Source organism: Coregonus clupeaformis, chromosome 19, assembly GCF_020615455.1.
Source record: "Coregonus clupeaformis isolate EN_2021a chromosome 19, ASM2061545v1, whole genome shotgun sequence".
NCBI lineage: Eukaryota > Metazoa > Chordata > Actinopteri > Salmoniformes > Salmonidae > Coregonus > Coregonus clupeaformis.
Genome location: NC_059210.1, coordinates 57,233,765 through 57,251,400, shown reverse-complemented (window position 1 = coordinate 57,251,400; position 17,636 = coordinate 57,233,765). Strand labels below are relative to the sequence as shown.

The following is a 17,636-nucleotide window of genomic DNA, read 5'->3' as shown; positions in this document are numbered from 1 at the left end:
CAGGCCTATTGTGCCGGAAATGAAGGTTCCACATGCCACTCGGGCAGAGTTCAATGTGACGTATTTAAAAGGGTGTTTACTGGCATTAGTGTGATCTATTGCCTGTTTGTTATACTTGGCTACGTTCATAACAGGGGAGTGGTTACATATACTGTAAGTTTCATTTAGTCAGAAATGGTTTTGTCGCATGCTGGTCACCTGTTTTGTAGGTAATGGAGAGCAAAGGTCTACTTCAGCTTTGACCATATGTACAGTTTGTGCGTTTGCGAGGGCCAACAGTCTGGTGTTCTACTACGGTGACTGACATGGATACAACAGCTCTGATCTACAAGGTCCTCTGTGCCCATAATGGATCATTTGAGCTGGGAGAATTGCGTGCCAACATTAGCACGATAGAAGATGACCTGGAAAGTGTTTTAGGGAATCAGGAGATGTTTACCAGTGCTGTCTCTAAGGGAAACAAACTGATAGTTGCCCAGACAAAGATGAGGTTATGCAGAGCTAATGGATGTAGTGGCTGCAGCAATTTACACCTGTGCAAGTTCTACCTGTATGGAACATGTCCATCCAATGAGAGGTAAACATTTTTTACTTTACTGTTTGTTTTTACTCTGGCCTATGAACCGTCTCTGAATCTCTAACGTGCAGTTATTTACCCATCATATTACTTCTATTCATTCTACTATTTTATTTCTTCAATTTTCTAAATTCATGTGGTCTTACAGAATGTGACATAGGTAATGCACTACAGTATAAATGTCAATTGCTACAGGTTCGTGCCAGTTTGTAGATATGACATTTAAGAAAAACTAAAACAAAACGTTTTTAAAGAGCTAAATATGAAATCTCCTCTCGCTCTTCTTGTGATTTGCAGACAAGGATGCCGTCTCTGCCATGAGCTGACATCAGAGTCCTGAGAGAGCATCACCTGGAGGAACTGGACAGGAAGGAGCTGTGTACATTACTGCTGCAGAATGACAACGCCCTTATACCCCCAGTATGTGCCTCATGTTGTTAGTCACTCTCACTCAGATATCATTAACATGGCATAAGTCATGGCAAAATGTGTAGAATTGCAGAAAATTCACTTTAAAACGTAAATTTCTCTCTGCCATCAAGAGGGAGGGCCACTAAAATGTTTTGCCTGCAAGGTGGGGGGGGGCAACCAAATCTCACTTAGAGACCCAAAAAGGATAGAGCCTGCCCTGTGTGTGTGTGTGACGGATGAAGAGTGGCGCAGTGGTCTAAGGCACTGCATCGCAGTGCTAGCTGTGCCACTAGAGATCCTGGTTCGAATCCAGGCTCTGTCGTAGCCGGCCGCGACCGGGAGACCCATGGGGTGGCGCACAATTGGCCCAGCGTCGTCCAGGGTAGGGGAGGGAATGGCCGGCAGATAGCTCAGTTGGTAGAGCATGGCGTTTGCAACGCCAGGGTTGTGGGTTTGATTCCCACAGGGGGCCAGTATGAAAAATAAAAAAATAATGTATGCACTCACTAACTGTAAGTCGCTCTGGATAAGAGCATCTGCTAAATGACTTAAATGTAAATGTAAATGTGTTCTCTGCACATTTGAAATCCATTTGAATTCAATCACTTTTTGACAGCATCCTTTTTATGTAAATAAAACTTTCCATATGTTTGCCCATGGAAGAAGTGGTCAGAAAGTGATCTTTTGGACTTGAAAAGTAGGCTACCTGTGCATGTTTGTCCACTCCAAAATAATTCCGGCATCCAAACTTCATGTATACTGGTGCCATTTCATGAATGGAAATAGACATCTGTTACAAAACACCAAAAAGTGTGCCTAATGACATTCAGGGATTGCCATTGATTAGACCTACATTAATTGTGTCTTGCTGACAAATGTACCTTTTTTGTAGCCTGAAAAGTCAGGACACCTGAAATGGGGCTGAAACTGTCCCGGGAAAAACGGGATGGTCACCCTAACACACACGGTCAACTTTACTAGACTAGGCTACAATGTGTATTACCATGAACTTCAAATAGGCCTACCGGTAGCCAGTGATGTAGTGGTTAAAAATAGGTGGGTAAACTCCTGATTGCCTGTCACGGTGAAAAAAGTAATACTCCCTATACTTTCAATGCATTTTTCTGAAAAGGGTGGGTAAACAGCGTTTACTTGTGTTTACCCTCCACTAGGCCTACACAACTGCCGGTAGCCTACCCTGTCAGCCGATGCAATTTTACACACATGAACACACGCAGAACAGGTAGCCTACATTCAATATAATTGGCCTATGAGTTTAATCAAAACATGTTTACACCCTAGTTCATGAGTTGACCATAATTCATGAGTTGAATGCTTGGAGTCTTCACAGATCGTGTGACATAAAACACTACCTTTCTTTCCTTACATGAATGACATTTATGACAGTGTTATTTGTCATTATTAAGCATTTCACAATTGAATTACAACATTGAACAAACCCTGTATGGATCTTGGAGATCTTGGAAAATGAACTGTAAGTTTAACTATGCCTATATAACATTTCATTATGTTTCGCAGTGAAAACAGATCTCATGGGCACACAAATCCAAAATAATGTAGGCCTATGCCATTGCAAAATCGAATGCTTCTAACCAATAGAGTCAACTATAGGCCTACAGTCATTAAAGTATACGTGTTGGATGGATTGGATGCACATTGGTGTCTAGCTGTAGGCTAGTTGTCTAGTGATATTGTCGACCATCATCAGCTGATCCAGGAAAGAAAACAAATATTGATAGAAAATAATAAAGCTAAATAAATGGTCTACTACTTCTGGCCACGGATGACACAGAGAACACCAGGAACCTGAAAAACAAAGCAATGAGCGCTCTAAACAGCTGACTGACAAAAGCAAACAATGACAAATCAATAGATAAATCCAATGCATTTGAATAAAGGCTATTTTAAATCAAGGACGTATGGCAAACAAATGGCGAAAATGAGGAAGTACAAAGGAAAATCTATGCGTAAAGGAGCTCAGCTGAGGCCGAAATTCAGCATGACTGAGTAGACAGCACCTCCACATAGATATAAAGGGTTTAAACCATGACAGGGAGGTGGGGGTGTTCATTTCATTTGGAAGCTTTTATTTTCATATTTACCACTGTAAAACATATTTACCACTGCATTTTATACAAATAGGAGAATGGTTAAATTAGCATTATTTAGAGACCCCCCCCACCCACCCAAAGTTTGTCTTTTGTTGCATTTAGGGGAGTTAATGTCTCATTCAGGGGAGCTGAGCCCCTCTTGCTCCCCTGTAATTTTCACCCTGCCTGAATGCCAAAACATTCAGGAGATAAAGGTGCTCTAAGTTGATCCATTTTGCATACTCCACCCTACCTATGAGACATCCATGTCTTCATCACTGGAAAAGATAAACGGTTGAGTTTGATATAATTTAAAAGCTTACAAAAAGTGTTGTCAAACTATTTTATTATTTCTTGGAAAAAACCTTTTTGACGTCAAGTGTCTAAAAACGCGTAAACTCTTATTTTTGTCATATTAGCATATGTTGTAGCTTAGATCCTATTTCATATCATCTGAGGTTTTTGTGTTGTGTCATCGGTTGAGACAACATTCTCTTGAATACAGGGTGGGTGTCATTTCAATCATATAAATATAATTCATAGAATGAACCTATACCTTCAGACTAGCAGTGGTGTAAAGTACTTAAGTAAAAATACTTTAAAGTACTACTTAAGTAGTTTTTTGGGTTATCTGTACTTTACTTTACTATTTATATTTTTGACTACTTTTACTTCACTACATTCCTAAAGAAAATAATGTACTTTGTACATTTTGAATGCTTAGCAGGACATGAAAATGGACCAACTCACGCACTTATCAAGAGAACATCCCTGGTCATCCCTACTGCCTCTGATCTGGAGGACTCACTAAACACAAATACTTTGTTTGTAAATTATGTCTCCGTGTTGTAGTGTGCCCCTGGCTATCAGTAAATATTTAAAAACAAGAAAATTGTGCCGTCTGGTTTGCTTAATATAAGCAATTTGAAATGATTTATATTTGTACTTTTACTTTTGATACTTAAGTATATTTTTGCTATTAAATTTACTTTTGATACTTAAGTATATTTTAAACCAAATACTTTTAGACTTTTACTCAAGTAGTATTTTACTGGGTGACTTTCACTTTTACTTGAGTCATTTTCTGTTAAGGTATCTTTACTTTTACTCAAGTATGACAATTGGGTACGTTTTCCACCACTGCAGACTGGTGGTGCGAGGGTCAGCTGTTTGTTCACCCGCACCATAGTATGATATGTTACGTTTGGTATGGTTACATAAGAGAGAAGGTTATTTGAGGCAAAAAAGGAGGGTGATTGGTCGGGGTGGATGAGTGGGCATATAAAGGTTGTGTTCGAATCTCATCAGGGACAACTTTAGCATTTGAGCTAATTAGCAACTTTGCAACTACTTACTACTTTTTTAGCAACTTTGCAACTATTTAGCATGTTAGCTAACCCTTCCTCTAACCTTAACCCTTTAACCTATCCTAACCTTAACCCTTTAACCTCTCCTCTCCTAACCTTAACCCTTTAACCTAACTCCTAACCTTAACCCCTAGTCTAGCTAATGTTAGCCAGCAAGCCACAACAAATTGGAATTTGTAACATAAGGTATCATACCTATTGCAAATTCGTAACATATTGTACGAATTGCAATTTATTGCAAATTCGTAACATACAGTGCATTCGGAAAGTATTCAGACCCCTTGGCTTTTTCCACATTTTGTTATTCAACAGCCTTTTATTCCAAAATGCATTAAATAATCTAAACACAATACTCCAGAGTGGCGCAGCGGTCTAAGGCACTGCATCTCAGTGCTTGAGGCGTCACTACAGACCCTGGTTCGATTCTAGGCTGTATCACAATCCGGCCGTGATTGGGAGTCCCATAGGGCGGCGCATAATTGGCCCAGCGTCGTCCGGGTTTGGCCGGGGTAGGCCGTCATTGAAAATAAGAATTTGTTCTTAACTGACTTGCCTAGTTAAATAAAGGTAAAATACATAAATAAATAATTACAGTGAAAACAGAAATACCACATTTACATAAGTATTTAGACCTTTTGCTATGAGACTCGAAATTGAGCTCAGGTGCATCCTGTTTCTATTGATCATTTACATTTACATTTTAGTCATTTAGCAGACGCTCTTATCCAGAGCGACTTACAGGAGCAATTAGGGTTAAGTGCCTTGCTCAAGGGCACATTTACGTCATTTAGCAGACGCTCTTATCCAGAGCGACTACAAATTGGTGCATTCACCCTATAGCCAGTGGGATAACCACTTTACAATTATACTTTTTTTTTTTTTTGGGGGGTAGAAGGATTACTTTATTCTATCCCAGGTGTTCCTTAAAGAGGTGGGGTTTCAAATGTCTCCGGAAGGTGGTGAGTGACTCCGCTGTCCTGGCGTCGTGAGGGAGCTTGTTCCACCATTGGGGTGCCAGAGCAGCGAACAGTTTTGACTGGGCTGAGCGGGAACTATGCTTCCGCAGAGGAAGGGGAGCCAGCAGGCCAGAGGTGGATCATCCCTGAGATGTTTCTACAACTTGATTGGAGTCCACCTGTGGTAAATTCAATTGATTGGACATGATTTGGAGAGGCACACACCTGTCTATATAAGGTCCCACAGTTGACAGTGCATGTCAGAGCAAAAACCAAGCCATGAGGTCAAGAAATTGTCCGTAGAGCTCCGAGACAGGATTGTGTCGAGGCACAGATCTGGGAAAGGGTACCAAAACATTTCTGCAGCATTGAAGGTCACCAAGAACACAGTGGCCTCCATCATTCTTAAATGGAAGAAGTTTGGAACCACCAAGACTCTTCCTAGAGCTGGCCACCTGGCCAAACTGAGCAGTCGGAGGAGAAGGGCCTTGGTCAGGGAGGGGACCAAGAACCCGATGGTCACTCTGACAGAGCTCCAGAGTTCCTCTGTGGAGATGGGAGAACCTTCCAAAAGGACAACCGTATCTGCAGCACTCCACCAATCAGGCCTTTTATGGTAGAGTGGCCACACGGAAGCCACTCCTCAGTAAAAGGCACATGACAGCTCGCATGGAGTTTGCCAAAAGGCAACTAAAAGACTCAGACCATGAGAAACAAGATTGAACTCTTTGGCCTGAATGCCAAGCGTCGCGTCTGGAAGAAACCTGGCACCATCCCTACGGTGAAGCATGGTGGTGGCAGCATCATGCTGTGGGGATGTTTTTCAGCGGCATTGACTGGGAGACTAGTCAGGATCGAGGGAAAATGAACAGAGCAAAGTACAGAGAGATCCTTAATGAAAATCTGCTCAAGAGCGCTCAGGACCTCAGACTGGGGCGAAGTTTTAACTTCAAATAGGACAATGACCCTAAGCACACAGCCAAGACAACGCAAGAGTGGCTTCGGGACAAGTCTCTGAATGTCCTTGCGTGGCCCAGCCAGAGCCCGGACTTGAACCCGATCTAACATCTCTGGAGAGACCTGAAAATAGCTGTGCTCCCCATCCAATCTGACAGAGCTTGAGAGGATCTGCAGAGAAGAATGGGAGAAACTCCCCAAATACAGGTGTGCCAAGCTTGTAGCGTCATACCCAAGAAGACTCGAGGCTGTAATCGCTGCCAAATGTGCTTCAACAAAGTACTGAGTGAAGAGTCTGAATACTTATGTAAATGTAATATTTTAGCGCCTGGCTACGCAGACACCCACGAGCAGTTTGGATGAAATTATTGAATAACATGTATGTGTACATTTATTTTTCAATGCTCATGCACGCAGCGCAGCGCGTGTGGTCTGGTCAGCATGTTAGGTTTACGCACTAATGCCAGATAGCCTAAAATAATGAAAGAAAAAAAACCTTAATATAGCCTATAAATATAATTTGCACAATAATTATACATTTATGGATTTTTTATGGTATTGTCTCTTTATTCAACCACAAAGATGACCGCAGTTCCACACACCATCGAATGTCAATTTAAATGTCTAGTTGTCTATTCTATTGTCTATTTTTCTATGAATTCAATAGGTTTCCAATGGAGGATTGACAGTATAATTTAAAACAACAGATTTTCCCATTCAAGTTAATGTTCTCTAATATGTGCACCTCCAACAATCTTTCTGGCACCATTTTGAAAGACATTTCAATTGTATTCCCATTTTAGTACATTTATCAGCCAAAACATGACACCCACCCTGTATTCTAGAGCACGTTGTGTCTCAACCGATGGTGGGCACAACATAACTTTAGATTATGTAAAATAGGTCTAAGCTACAACATATGCGAATATCATTTTTTTTTTGTTGAGTTTGTTGTTTTAGATAATTGTCATTAAAATGTTAACCATTTACACTCGTACCCGTATACAGGTTGAAAATGGCAGATTTGGGCATGCCTAAATTGGAACGCAGTGGCAGGACAGTAAGATGCTATACATGTCGTCAGACCTCAGGCTCTGTGCTTCACAGCGCTGTAGGGGTTTTGACTGACAGACGTTCTCAACTTGAGCACCATGCGCTGCCGGTAATTGGGCAACTTTTGTAAATGTTTTGTTGACTGAGTGAGGGAAATGCTGTAAATGTACAGTATTTTGAAATATGAGATGTTGAGGATTATAATAATACTGCTTTGATGTCATACAAGTAAGCCAAACACCTGTGAGTCCAAATGTGCACTTCACATTTCCATATCATAAAACTCATATCATATACAGTGTCAACGTTTATGATCACTATGTTTGATGTACAGTTACGATATGACATGGCATCATACCCTGAACAGAATGAGCCTATGTTTGTCTACTGTGAAGAACATTTGCCGCTGCACACACACCTGAATGTACTCATGACTCCTTTCTATGTACACCAAAATTACTATCTGTTTCTCTGAATTGCATTGTGAAAGTCTGACACTGTAATATCATATTTTATAACTTAGCTTGTTGGCAATAGAACAAGCTTTCAAACATGCCCACCTGGCCCAGATTGCGATTTATAACGTTTTTGGATTATGTTAACAACAACAGTAATTGTGTGATGGCAGGGACGCTTGTGTTCCAAACAAAACAACTACCAGTGTGCTTGCTCTAGTTCCTCAATGGCACGGCTAGGAGAGCTAAAAAAAAAACGACCTTATAGTTGAAGACTCATCTTTGAGTCATACAAGAGCATTGAAATCACTTAGTAACTGTGCACACTTTGGAGAGGTGTGTGGCCACTTGGAGACACCAGTTAGTCCTCACTCAAACCGTTGTAATTATTTTGTCTTATGTTGCACCTACACCACATTTTCCTGGAATAGTCTTATAATGTTACTGAATGTATCCAGAGTATTTTCAGATTTCGTTATCAACAAAACTGTTGCCTGTAGGTCTAGAATATTTATGGATTGATCATATAGAAATATCAAAATATTATTTCAACTCCAAAGTAATTGCATGTCTATGATCCAGGAACCACTGACTCGCTACCTTTTTCTATAATCAAGACACCTGCTGGTAACTCTTAACTGGTTAGGACAGCTCATGAGGTGTCCTAAATATCTGTCGACTAGGTGTGACTCTTACGACTAAAGAGGCTTCTTGCATAGCTTCTATTTTTACCCATAAGAGTAGGAGTAAAATGTCTCTTCTCAGCACTTACGACCAATTGTCTACTCTGAGATGCTTTGTGGATACGGGCCCAGCGCTCAGACTCTCAAGGAAGGGATTGTTGCCCTCATCAGTGAGATGCATGCCATCCCTAAGGTACTGCCAGGGACACAGTGCTTTATGGCAGAGTGGCGGATTGTGGGCATGCGCCTGTCACAGAGAAATGCAAACACCAGCTGGTTGACAGAGCGCCGGGCCATCTCTATGCGCTTGTTGATGTCCTCCTCCCACTGGAACTTCCAACTCCTCCACTGTGTGTTGTCAGAGTAGACCACCGTTGTCCTGGGGAACATTCGGATGACTACCTCCAAATCAGCTCACATCTGTTCCCACATATGCTGAGCACTTGTTGGCTGCTTTACCTTCACTCTGTGGTCCAACTCATCCCAAACCATCTCAATTGGGTTGAGGTCGAGTGATTGTGGAGGCAAGGTCATCTGATGCAGCACTCCATCACTCTCCTTCTTGGTCAAATAGCCCTTACACAGCCTGGAGATGTGTTTTGGGACATTGTCCTGTTGAAAAACAAATGATAGTCCCAATAAGCGCAAACCAGATGGGATGGTGTATCGCTGCAGAATGCTGTGGTAGCCATGCTGGTTAAGTGTGCCTTGAATTCTAAATAAATCAACCGACAGTGTCACCAGCAAAAGCACCATCACACCTCCTCCTCCATGCTTCACGGTGGGAACCACACATGCGGATATCATCCGTTCACCTACTCTGCGTCTCACAAAGACACAGCGGTTGGAACTAAACATCTGAAATTTGGACTCATCAGACCAAAGGACAGATTTCCACTGGTCTAATGTCCATTTCTCGTGTTTCTTGGCCCAAACAAGTCTCTTCTTATTATTGGTGTCCTTTAGTAGTGGTTTCTTTGTAGCAATTCGACCATGAATGCCTGATTCACAGAGTCTCCTCTGAACAGTTGATGTTGAGATGTGTCTGTTACTTGAACTCTGTGAAGCATTTATTTGGGCTGCAATCTGAGGTGCACTTAACTCTAATGAACGTATCCTCTGCAGCAGAGATAACTGGGTCTTCCTTTCCTGTGGTGGTCCTCATGAGAGCCAGTTTCATCATAGCGCTTGATGGTTTTTGTGACTGCACTTGAAGAAACTTTCCAAGTTCTTGAAATGTTTTTAGATATAGGCCTGTTGTAAATGTGTTTTATTGTTGCATCACCATCTTTATTGCAAAAAGAAATACAAGTAGAAACAACTTTAAGCTACATATTATTTTGACAGGTAATGAACATTGATCAGCACAACAATTGATAAAACAGGACCATGTTTGAAGCACAAGAGCTTATGTCAATATTATGCAGGTAAACTAACAGTTGCAGAAATTAGGAATGCAGACAGGATTTATCTATCTGAGATACTGTGTCCAACACACCACCACCTGTTGGGCACCTACTGACCCAAAAATATGTTATTTTTACATTGTTTTTTTTTATGACATGTATTGCTAAAATAAAGGTTTTAGAAAATACAGGCATGCACCACATTACTACAAGACAAAACACCTCAATCAAGCTTGATCGTCTTGTAAGTATAAAAGCAAAGCTTGCTTTAATTACATTTTTTAAAAGCATGAAAAGGTAGCGTAATGGTATAATGTCTTACTGTGGTGTGTGAAGAATCCAATGCTTTACCTTGTATCCGGTACAAATAACATTATTGTGGAAGCACGTCCTCTAAGAGTAGGAATTATGCTGTTTTATTTTCACTTAAAACTGTTTTTTGTTTTTAATCTCTTGAATGTTTTGGCATTTAGGTCCAAGAAGTGTAGCACTTCTACAATGGGCAAGGTTTCGTTGAAATCAATAGGGGTTCTGTCAAAAAGTGATTGAATTCAAATGGATTTACCCAAAAGCTCTGTGTGCTCTCATGCTTTCTTGCATATAGACCCGAATAGTATGGTAAACAAGTATTTTAAAAGCCTTGTCACTCACTCTTTCAGGTATGCAACTCTTATAACAAAGGCACCGGGCCTTATGGCAAGTGCCCGGATCAGGAGGGGTGCAGGAGACTTCACGTGTGCGACAGGTACATCAGAGGAACCTGCTCCTCGGGAGCCGACTGCAACAGGTGTCATGACTTCTTTGAGCCCCACCCATGGAGGACCCTGCAGCAAAGGGGAGTGCCTAACGATCTAATGGCGTCCATGTTGTCCACCTACCAGAACATCCAGGCCATGAAAAGTGAAGGTGCCGGCGGTGCTGGTTCCATCAACAGGCCCCAGAGCTGTCCTCAGAGAAATACAGGTAGATGGCTGCAGGAGTAAACAACAGGGTTGTGTTCAGTGGGGAATAATGTTTCAGAACAGTCATAGTTGCCTTCAAACCCTTACTTGGAAGTATTTCTCTATGGACTTGGGGTCAATACCTTTTCAATTCCAGACCAATCAATTCAGGAAGTACACTGAAATTCCAATTCTCTTCAATACTTTTCAATAACCAGGTTTCCATCCAACCTTTTTATGCGAATAAAGTACATGTTTGAAAGAAAATGTAATTACAGGCCTGAAACAGAAAATGTATTGGTAAACTTTCCAAATGTCGAGGAAACAAAATACGTTAGACAAGGTGGGATTTTTGGGGGTCAGTAAAATGTATTATGCGAGAAATGGCGGTGGAAACGCTTTTATTAACAAATATTGATATAATAACCGTAATATTGAAGTAAACATGGAGTAAATTTGGAGTCACAGGATAACATGTTGTGGTCCTCCTACTACAACCTGAGAAAGCATGCCGTTTATTAGGCTACAGATGAAATAAGTTATGATGAACTTCACATGGTGGTGAAAGTGCAAGGTGATGCGGTTGATGCTCCTTTCCAATAAAAATCGGGTCTTATTCTGGTGACATAATCATCAATGCTTGGCTGCCGTTTGACAAATAAAAATTATGTCCATAATAATCTCATCATGTAGACTATACCCACACTGTATCTGCGAGCTGTTGGCTAGAGCGCACATGCCAATACCAGAGTGGGCACATTCGCTATATAACGCAACATTTTTCATTCGGTACATAATCTTTATATGCACTACGTCATCACGCACAGCCTTTTATCCGCAACCAGTCAATTTGATGGAAACGCATCTCTGGTGGGGAAAATGTGCATATAGTTCAGATGGAAACCTAGCTAGTGAGGAAAATGTGGAATTGATATTTGGTTTACTTTATGAATTGACTGGAATTGAAATGGTATTGACCCCAACCCTGTTGCCAACTTTGATTTCATTTAACTAAATGTTTGTTTGTTTATTTACAGTGAGGAATGAGATCTGCCTGTTCTTTGTCAAGGGGGACTGCAAACAAGGAGGTACATTTAACGAGGGAGATATTGTGTGTGGCAGAGGGTCTGGAGGATAGCTTTCCCATGTTTGCTTTGGCAGAACACCTGCAATGGCTTTGCCACATTTTTACTCAGGCAGAAGCTATGGCAGCCGGCTGAATATGAGTTTATAACTTTCAAGGTTGTCAGTAGATACACAATACAAACCTTGTGAAACCACAATTCAGGGACAAATCAGGCTGGCACCCAGGTGCAACAATGATACTCAACAACATACAGTGGGGAAAAAAAGTATTTAGTCAGCCACCAATTGTGCAAGTTCTCCCACTTAAAAAGATGAGAGAGGCCTGTAATTTTCATCATAGGTACACGTCAACTATGATTTGTACAATGTGATTTTCTGGAAAAAAAATGCTCATTTTGTCTGTCATAGTTGACGTGTACCTATGATGAAAATTACAGGCCTCTCTCATCTTTTTAAGTGGGAGAACTTGCACAATTGGTGGCTGACTAAATACTTTTTTTCCCCACTGTATCACATCTTACTGCAAACGTATGACTTTCAGAGAAATGCTGGAGAGTCCACTTTAACATGCCCTACAAGTGGGAAGTGAAGGATGGACAGACTTGGTCAGCACTGCCAGAAAACGAAGCGATCGAGAGAGACTTCTGTGACCCTTCTAAGATACACAGGTACAGTATGTTGTTATGTCATACTTAAAGATAGACTCAGCGATATGACGTATATGCACAAAGTGAACAGCATAGTGGGTCAATTTCCGCAATAACTAAGAGCATTGAAGCGCAAGACTCAACTTCCCGCTGTTTTGGTCCCGTGGCTACCACGCTGTAACAGCGTGAAGCGAACCCGTGCACATGCGCAGATATAGTGCTGTGTGTGACTGTCTTGCATCTCAATATCTGTGGTGCTGCTCGTGGCAACGTCATTTGGCTGAGTCTACCTTTAACTAGACAAAGTATGTCAAACTGTGAATAAGGTACAATATACCCATTTTTTTAACCATTGACTTTCTCTTATTTCATCACAGTGATGGATCTGAGTGTGTGCATTTCGACTCCATGACCCGTGGATTCAGTGAAGTTCACCGTCTCTCCACAGTTTCCTCTGTGACCCAGCCCACATACATACTCACCACAGAGTGGGCGTGGTTCTGGGAGGACGAGTACGGCCAATGGGTCCAGTACGCATCCATCGTAAGTGGTGTGAAACACTCAAACAGGCTGATGAGTTACAAGGACCAACACATTTGGTGTTGGAGAGAGTAAACTGTTATTTTTTTTCTATAAATCACAGAAAGAGATGCACAGATTGTCATCCATCACCAGTGAATACCTTGAGAAAAGGTACCAGGAGGATCAAAGTGCTGTGGTAAAGTTCACTGCAGGCCAGCAGTCTTATGAGCTGAGTTTCAGAGGTAACACATCTCAAACTGTTGTGAAAAACAGCTCTCATGTGCAACCTACGGTAATAATAATATATTTTAGTTACAAGCGCTCAGCACAAGTTACAGTTAGGGTAAAAAAGGCTACTCTTATACACCCCTCAAATTCTAGTACTAAAATCAGCGGCAGGTAGCCTAGATATTAGCGATGTGGAACAGTAGCTGTAAGGATGCTGGTTAAAATAGTTATTCTTGTAATTACAGACATGACTCAAAAAAAAAAAACATATGGCACTATAAGGATGGTCAGACGACGTCCTGTCTTTGTTTCAACTGCAGACACACAAGCTGCAAGAAGCAGGTAATATATGAATGGGAATGGACTGAGGATGGGTACTATGTTCTGTATCGAACCATTTATTTTATTACATTTCTATATTTACCTAATAGATTACTTATAATCATAACTATTTAGGATAGACCATAAAATGTGGTTTTGTATCTCAAACAATAGAGGGATTTATTTAGTTGAGTATGACTTGCATATTTAAGTTGAGAACTAATAGAGCTTTTCAACTGAGCTGCTTTTTTCTTGGTGTTGTATATAGCTTATTTTTCATATGTCATTTCAGGAGAAATGGACCACGCAACCGCTCTCAGAATTTCAGAGCTGTTCCTGGATTTTGGGACAAGTCTGCCATACCTGACATTGGATACAAGGTGACATGTTTACATGGGATTCTACTGCTCTGGCTTGCAGGGAAGTCTACTGTTTAACATTGCCTTTCATTTGGTTTCAGCTGTGAGAACCATTTTGTTTTCCCCTCCTGCAGACAGTCACTCTTCTGAGTTCTGACAGGGACTATCAGAAGGTCCAGGAACTTTTCAACAAGACCATGAGGGGCTTCCAAATCACCAGCATCGAGAGGGTCCAAAACAGGGACCTCTGGGAAGTCTTCCAGTGGTATGTTTACATCAACTCTCACTCACAATCCTAGCATGTTACTTCCAAAAATGCTTAGTAAACCCTGGCTTGAATGCGATTTATAGGTAGGCAGTGTTAGGAATTGAAAACCTGGTCAAGGTGTGTAGAAATGCTAGATACAAAATATAAGGTGAACAGCTCCTATATTTAAAGATTTATTAGACAAAGAGAGACATAGACATGCATATGGAAAGACAGACACGTTCCTGTAAGAGGTCCGCAGGCAAATCTCTCCCCCTCCAGAGGGGAGGGCTGACCTAATTACTCTTGCTTTATCTGTTCGCTGTTTCATCCTTCCGTGCCAGGTGCCAAAGCATTAAATCAATGCGGAGACCTTGGGGTTGAATAGACTATACATTTGAAACGTCTTAATCGCTTAAAGACCCCCATGGCCGATTTTATGGCTCAGGGGCCCAGATACCAGTTACTGAGAGCTGTTTAAGTTGACCTCTGGCCTTACATATGGTACCTAGAGGCAAATTCCAATAGGGAATAACCATCCGAAAATAGCATTCTTAACAGCAGCTAATGGTCATTTCTCAGGAAAAGAGATTTAATGAAGAAAAACAATGGAGGTAAAAACAGCAAGGAGCTACATCTCTTCCACGGAACGGATCCAAAACACATAGAAGCCATTTGCAGAGATAACTTCGACTGGAGGCTGTGTGGAACCAACGGAACTGTGTATGGCGAAGGTACCTCATGTTAACCATCTGTCAGATGTGTAGTCAGATTTTAGAAGCAGTCATGATCTCACTATAGTCTGTCATTTTGTTTTACTGATGATCTTCTCTGTTTGTTTTAGGGAGTTACTTTGCCAGGGATGCCAAGTACTCACACAGCTACACCAGCCACTCAGGAGTGAGGTCAATGTTTGCTTGTCGGGTGCTTGTTGGTGACTACACACGGGGGAACTCGGACCTCCGTCGTCCCCCTCCAAAAGGCGAGGGAAGCCCGACTCTCTATGACAGCTGTGTGGACAATGTCCTGGACCCATCCATATATGTAGTGTTTGAAAGGCACCAGGTGTACCCTGAGTTCCTAATCAAATACGATGATGGCGTCATGCACTGGTCCTCTTCGGCTCCAGCTCCACCCAAGACTGTCTCTATCCAATCCTCTTCCATTGTCCAATACCTAACATCCAAACGGATTCAAGCAGCAGCTGCTGCTACGCTGTCAAACTCTCGAGTTCCATCGACTTCCACTTTGAGTCCATCTCAAGCTGCCACCACTTCCTCTAATCCAACCGATTCTCTTCCCCGTTCAAGTCTCCCAAAACCTGCCCAAACCCCATTGGGATTGAGTCAATCTGCAGTCCTCATGAAGCCAGCCCCAAGTTCTCAATTGGTGGATACCACCCTAGGCCAAGCTAATTGGTCTTACACTCCCTCATTCAGCAACCTCTCTCATAAACTCATTACCCTAGCCAGTACCCCCTCTCGTACACCCACTACCCCAGTCAGTACCCCGTCTCGTACACCCTCTACCGCAGCCAGTACCCCCTCTCGTACACCCTCTACCCCAGCCAGTACCCCCTCTCGTACACCCACTACCCCAGCCAGCACCCCCTCTTATACACTCACTACCCCAGCCAGCACCCCCTCTTATACACTCACTACCCCAGCCAGTACCCCCTCTCATACACCCACTACCCCAGCCAGTACCCCCTCTCGTCCACCCACTACCCCAGCCAGTACCCTCTCTCGTACACCCACTACCCCAGCCAGTACCCCCTCTCGTACACCCACTACCCCAGCCAGTAACCCCTCTTGTACACCCACTACCCCAGTCAGTACCCCGTCTCGTACACCCTCTGCCCCAGCAAGTACCCCCTCTCGTACACCCAGTACCCCAGCAAGTACCCCCTCTCGTACATTCACTACCCCAGCCAGTACCCCCTCTCGTACACCCACTACCCCAGCCAGTACTCCCTCTCCTACACCCACTACCCCAGCCAGTACCCCCTCTCGTACACCCACTACCCCAGCCAGTACTCCCTCTCGTACACCCACTACCCCAGCCAGTACCCCCTCTCCTACACCCACTACCCCAGCCAGTACCCCCTCTCGTACACCCACTAGGCCACCCAGCATCCCCTTTCGCACACTCACTAGGCCACCCAGCATCCCCTCTCGCACACTCACTAGGCCACCCAGCATCCCCTTTCGCACACTCACTAGGCCACCCAGCATCCCCTCTCGCACACTCACTAGGCCACCCAGCATCCCCTTTCGCACACTCAATAGGCTACCCAGCATCCCCTCTCGCACACTCACTAGGCTACCAAGTAACCCCTTTCTCACACTCACTACCACTGCCAGCACCACTTCTTGCACACTTTCCTGTTCAACTGACACACCCTCTCAGGGTCACACCCTCTCAGGAAGAGCTACTCCCACTCTCTCTGCCAGCAGTACCTCTCACCCACTATCCCGTTCTTCCTCATTGAGCACACCTTATCACACACTTTCTCACTCATCATACACCCCCACTTACACAGACTCTTCCACACTCTCGGGGTCTCCCCACTCCACATCTAACACTACTTCTGACACATCTTCTACTACTATCACATCATCTAGACTGCAGGAGTTAATTGAACGATTTGGTGGTCAAAGATCAACCTGGTGACAATTTGAAGTGTTTAGAAAGAAAGTGTTCAAATTCTGAATGACAAATATGCATTCTTGGTGTGTAAAATCCTTGCAACTCTTACAGCACACAATAATTATGTTCAACTAGAAAAAAGGAATATGATGAGCATGTTTCCTTTACTCTGGGACTTCTGGTCTGCTGACACCTTTTGTAAAGGAGTTAGATTTCCGTGTTTTATGTGTTTTCAACTAAATAAACTCAATGACCAATAGAAAGTCATTGACTGGTGACATTTGTTTGACTGCTGGTGAGGAGTAATGTAGCGGGATTGGGGTGCAATTCAGCAACATAACCCCTAGAGGGAAGCAAACCCCTTAAAATAAGTAGCACTAACTTACAATTTTATTTTAGGCAGTGGTGCATTCAGAAACTACTATGAATGTTTACACAGGCAGCCCAATTCTGATTATTTTGCCACTTATTGCTCTTTTGACCAATCAGATCAGAATTGGGATGCCTGTGTAAACACTGCCAAAGGGTACAGTAAGCAACCTTGGTCCTGTGGTGCATAAGGTATATATGAAGGCTATAGTTTTGTTCAATCACTGCACCACACTCATCACCTGTCACTGAGCTTGGTGTAGAAACTATCAGCCCAATCCACTGATTAGG

General features: G+C 42.7%; 1 protein-coding gene across 1 annotated transcript; it reads left to right on the top strand.

Moving 5' to 3' along the window:
- The first annotated feature begins 68 nt into the window (after window positions 1–68).
- LOC121580030 (protein mono-ADP-ribosyltransferase PARP12-like) lies at window positions 69–17,258 on the top strand. The gene is given in 13 exon segments (XM_045205042.1): window positions 69–577; window positions 875–903; window positions 906–997; window positions 10,636–10,939; window positions 11,955–12,005; window positions 12,545–12,671; window positions 13,028–13,193; window positions 13,294–13,414; window positions 13,646–13,742; window positions 14,014–14,101; window positions 14,215–14,345; window positions 14,910–15,061; window positions 15,172–17,258. Coding segments are annotated over 13 exon segments (3,459 nt in total). The 5' UTR covers window positions 69–305; the 3' UTR covers window positions 17,001–17,258.
- Window positions 17,259–17,636: the final 378 nt, after the last annotated feature.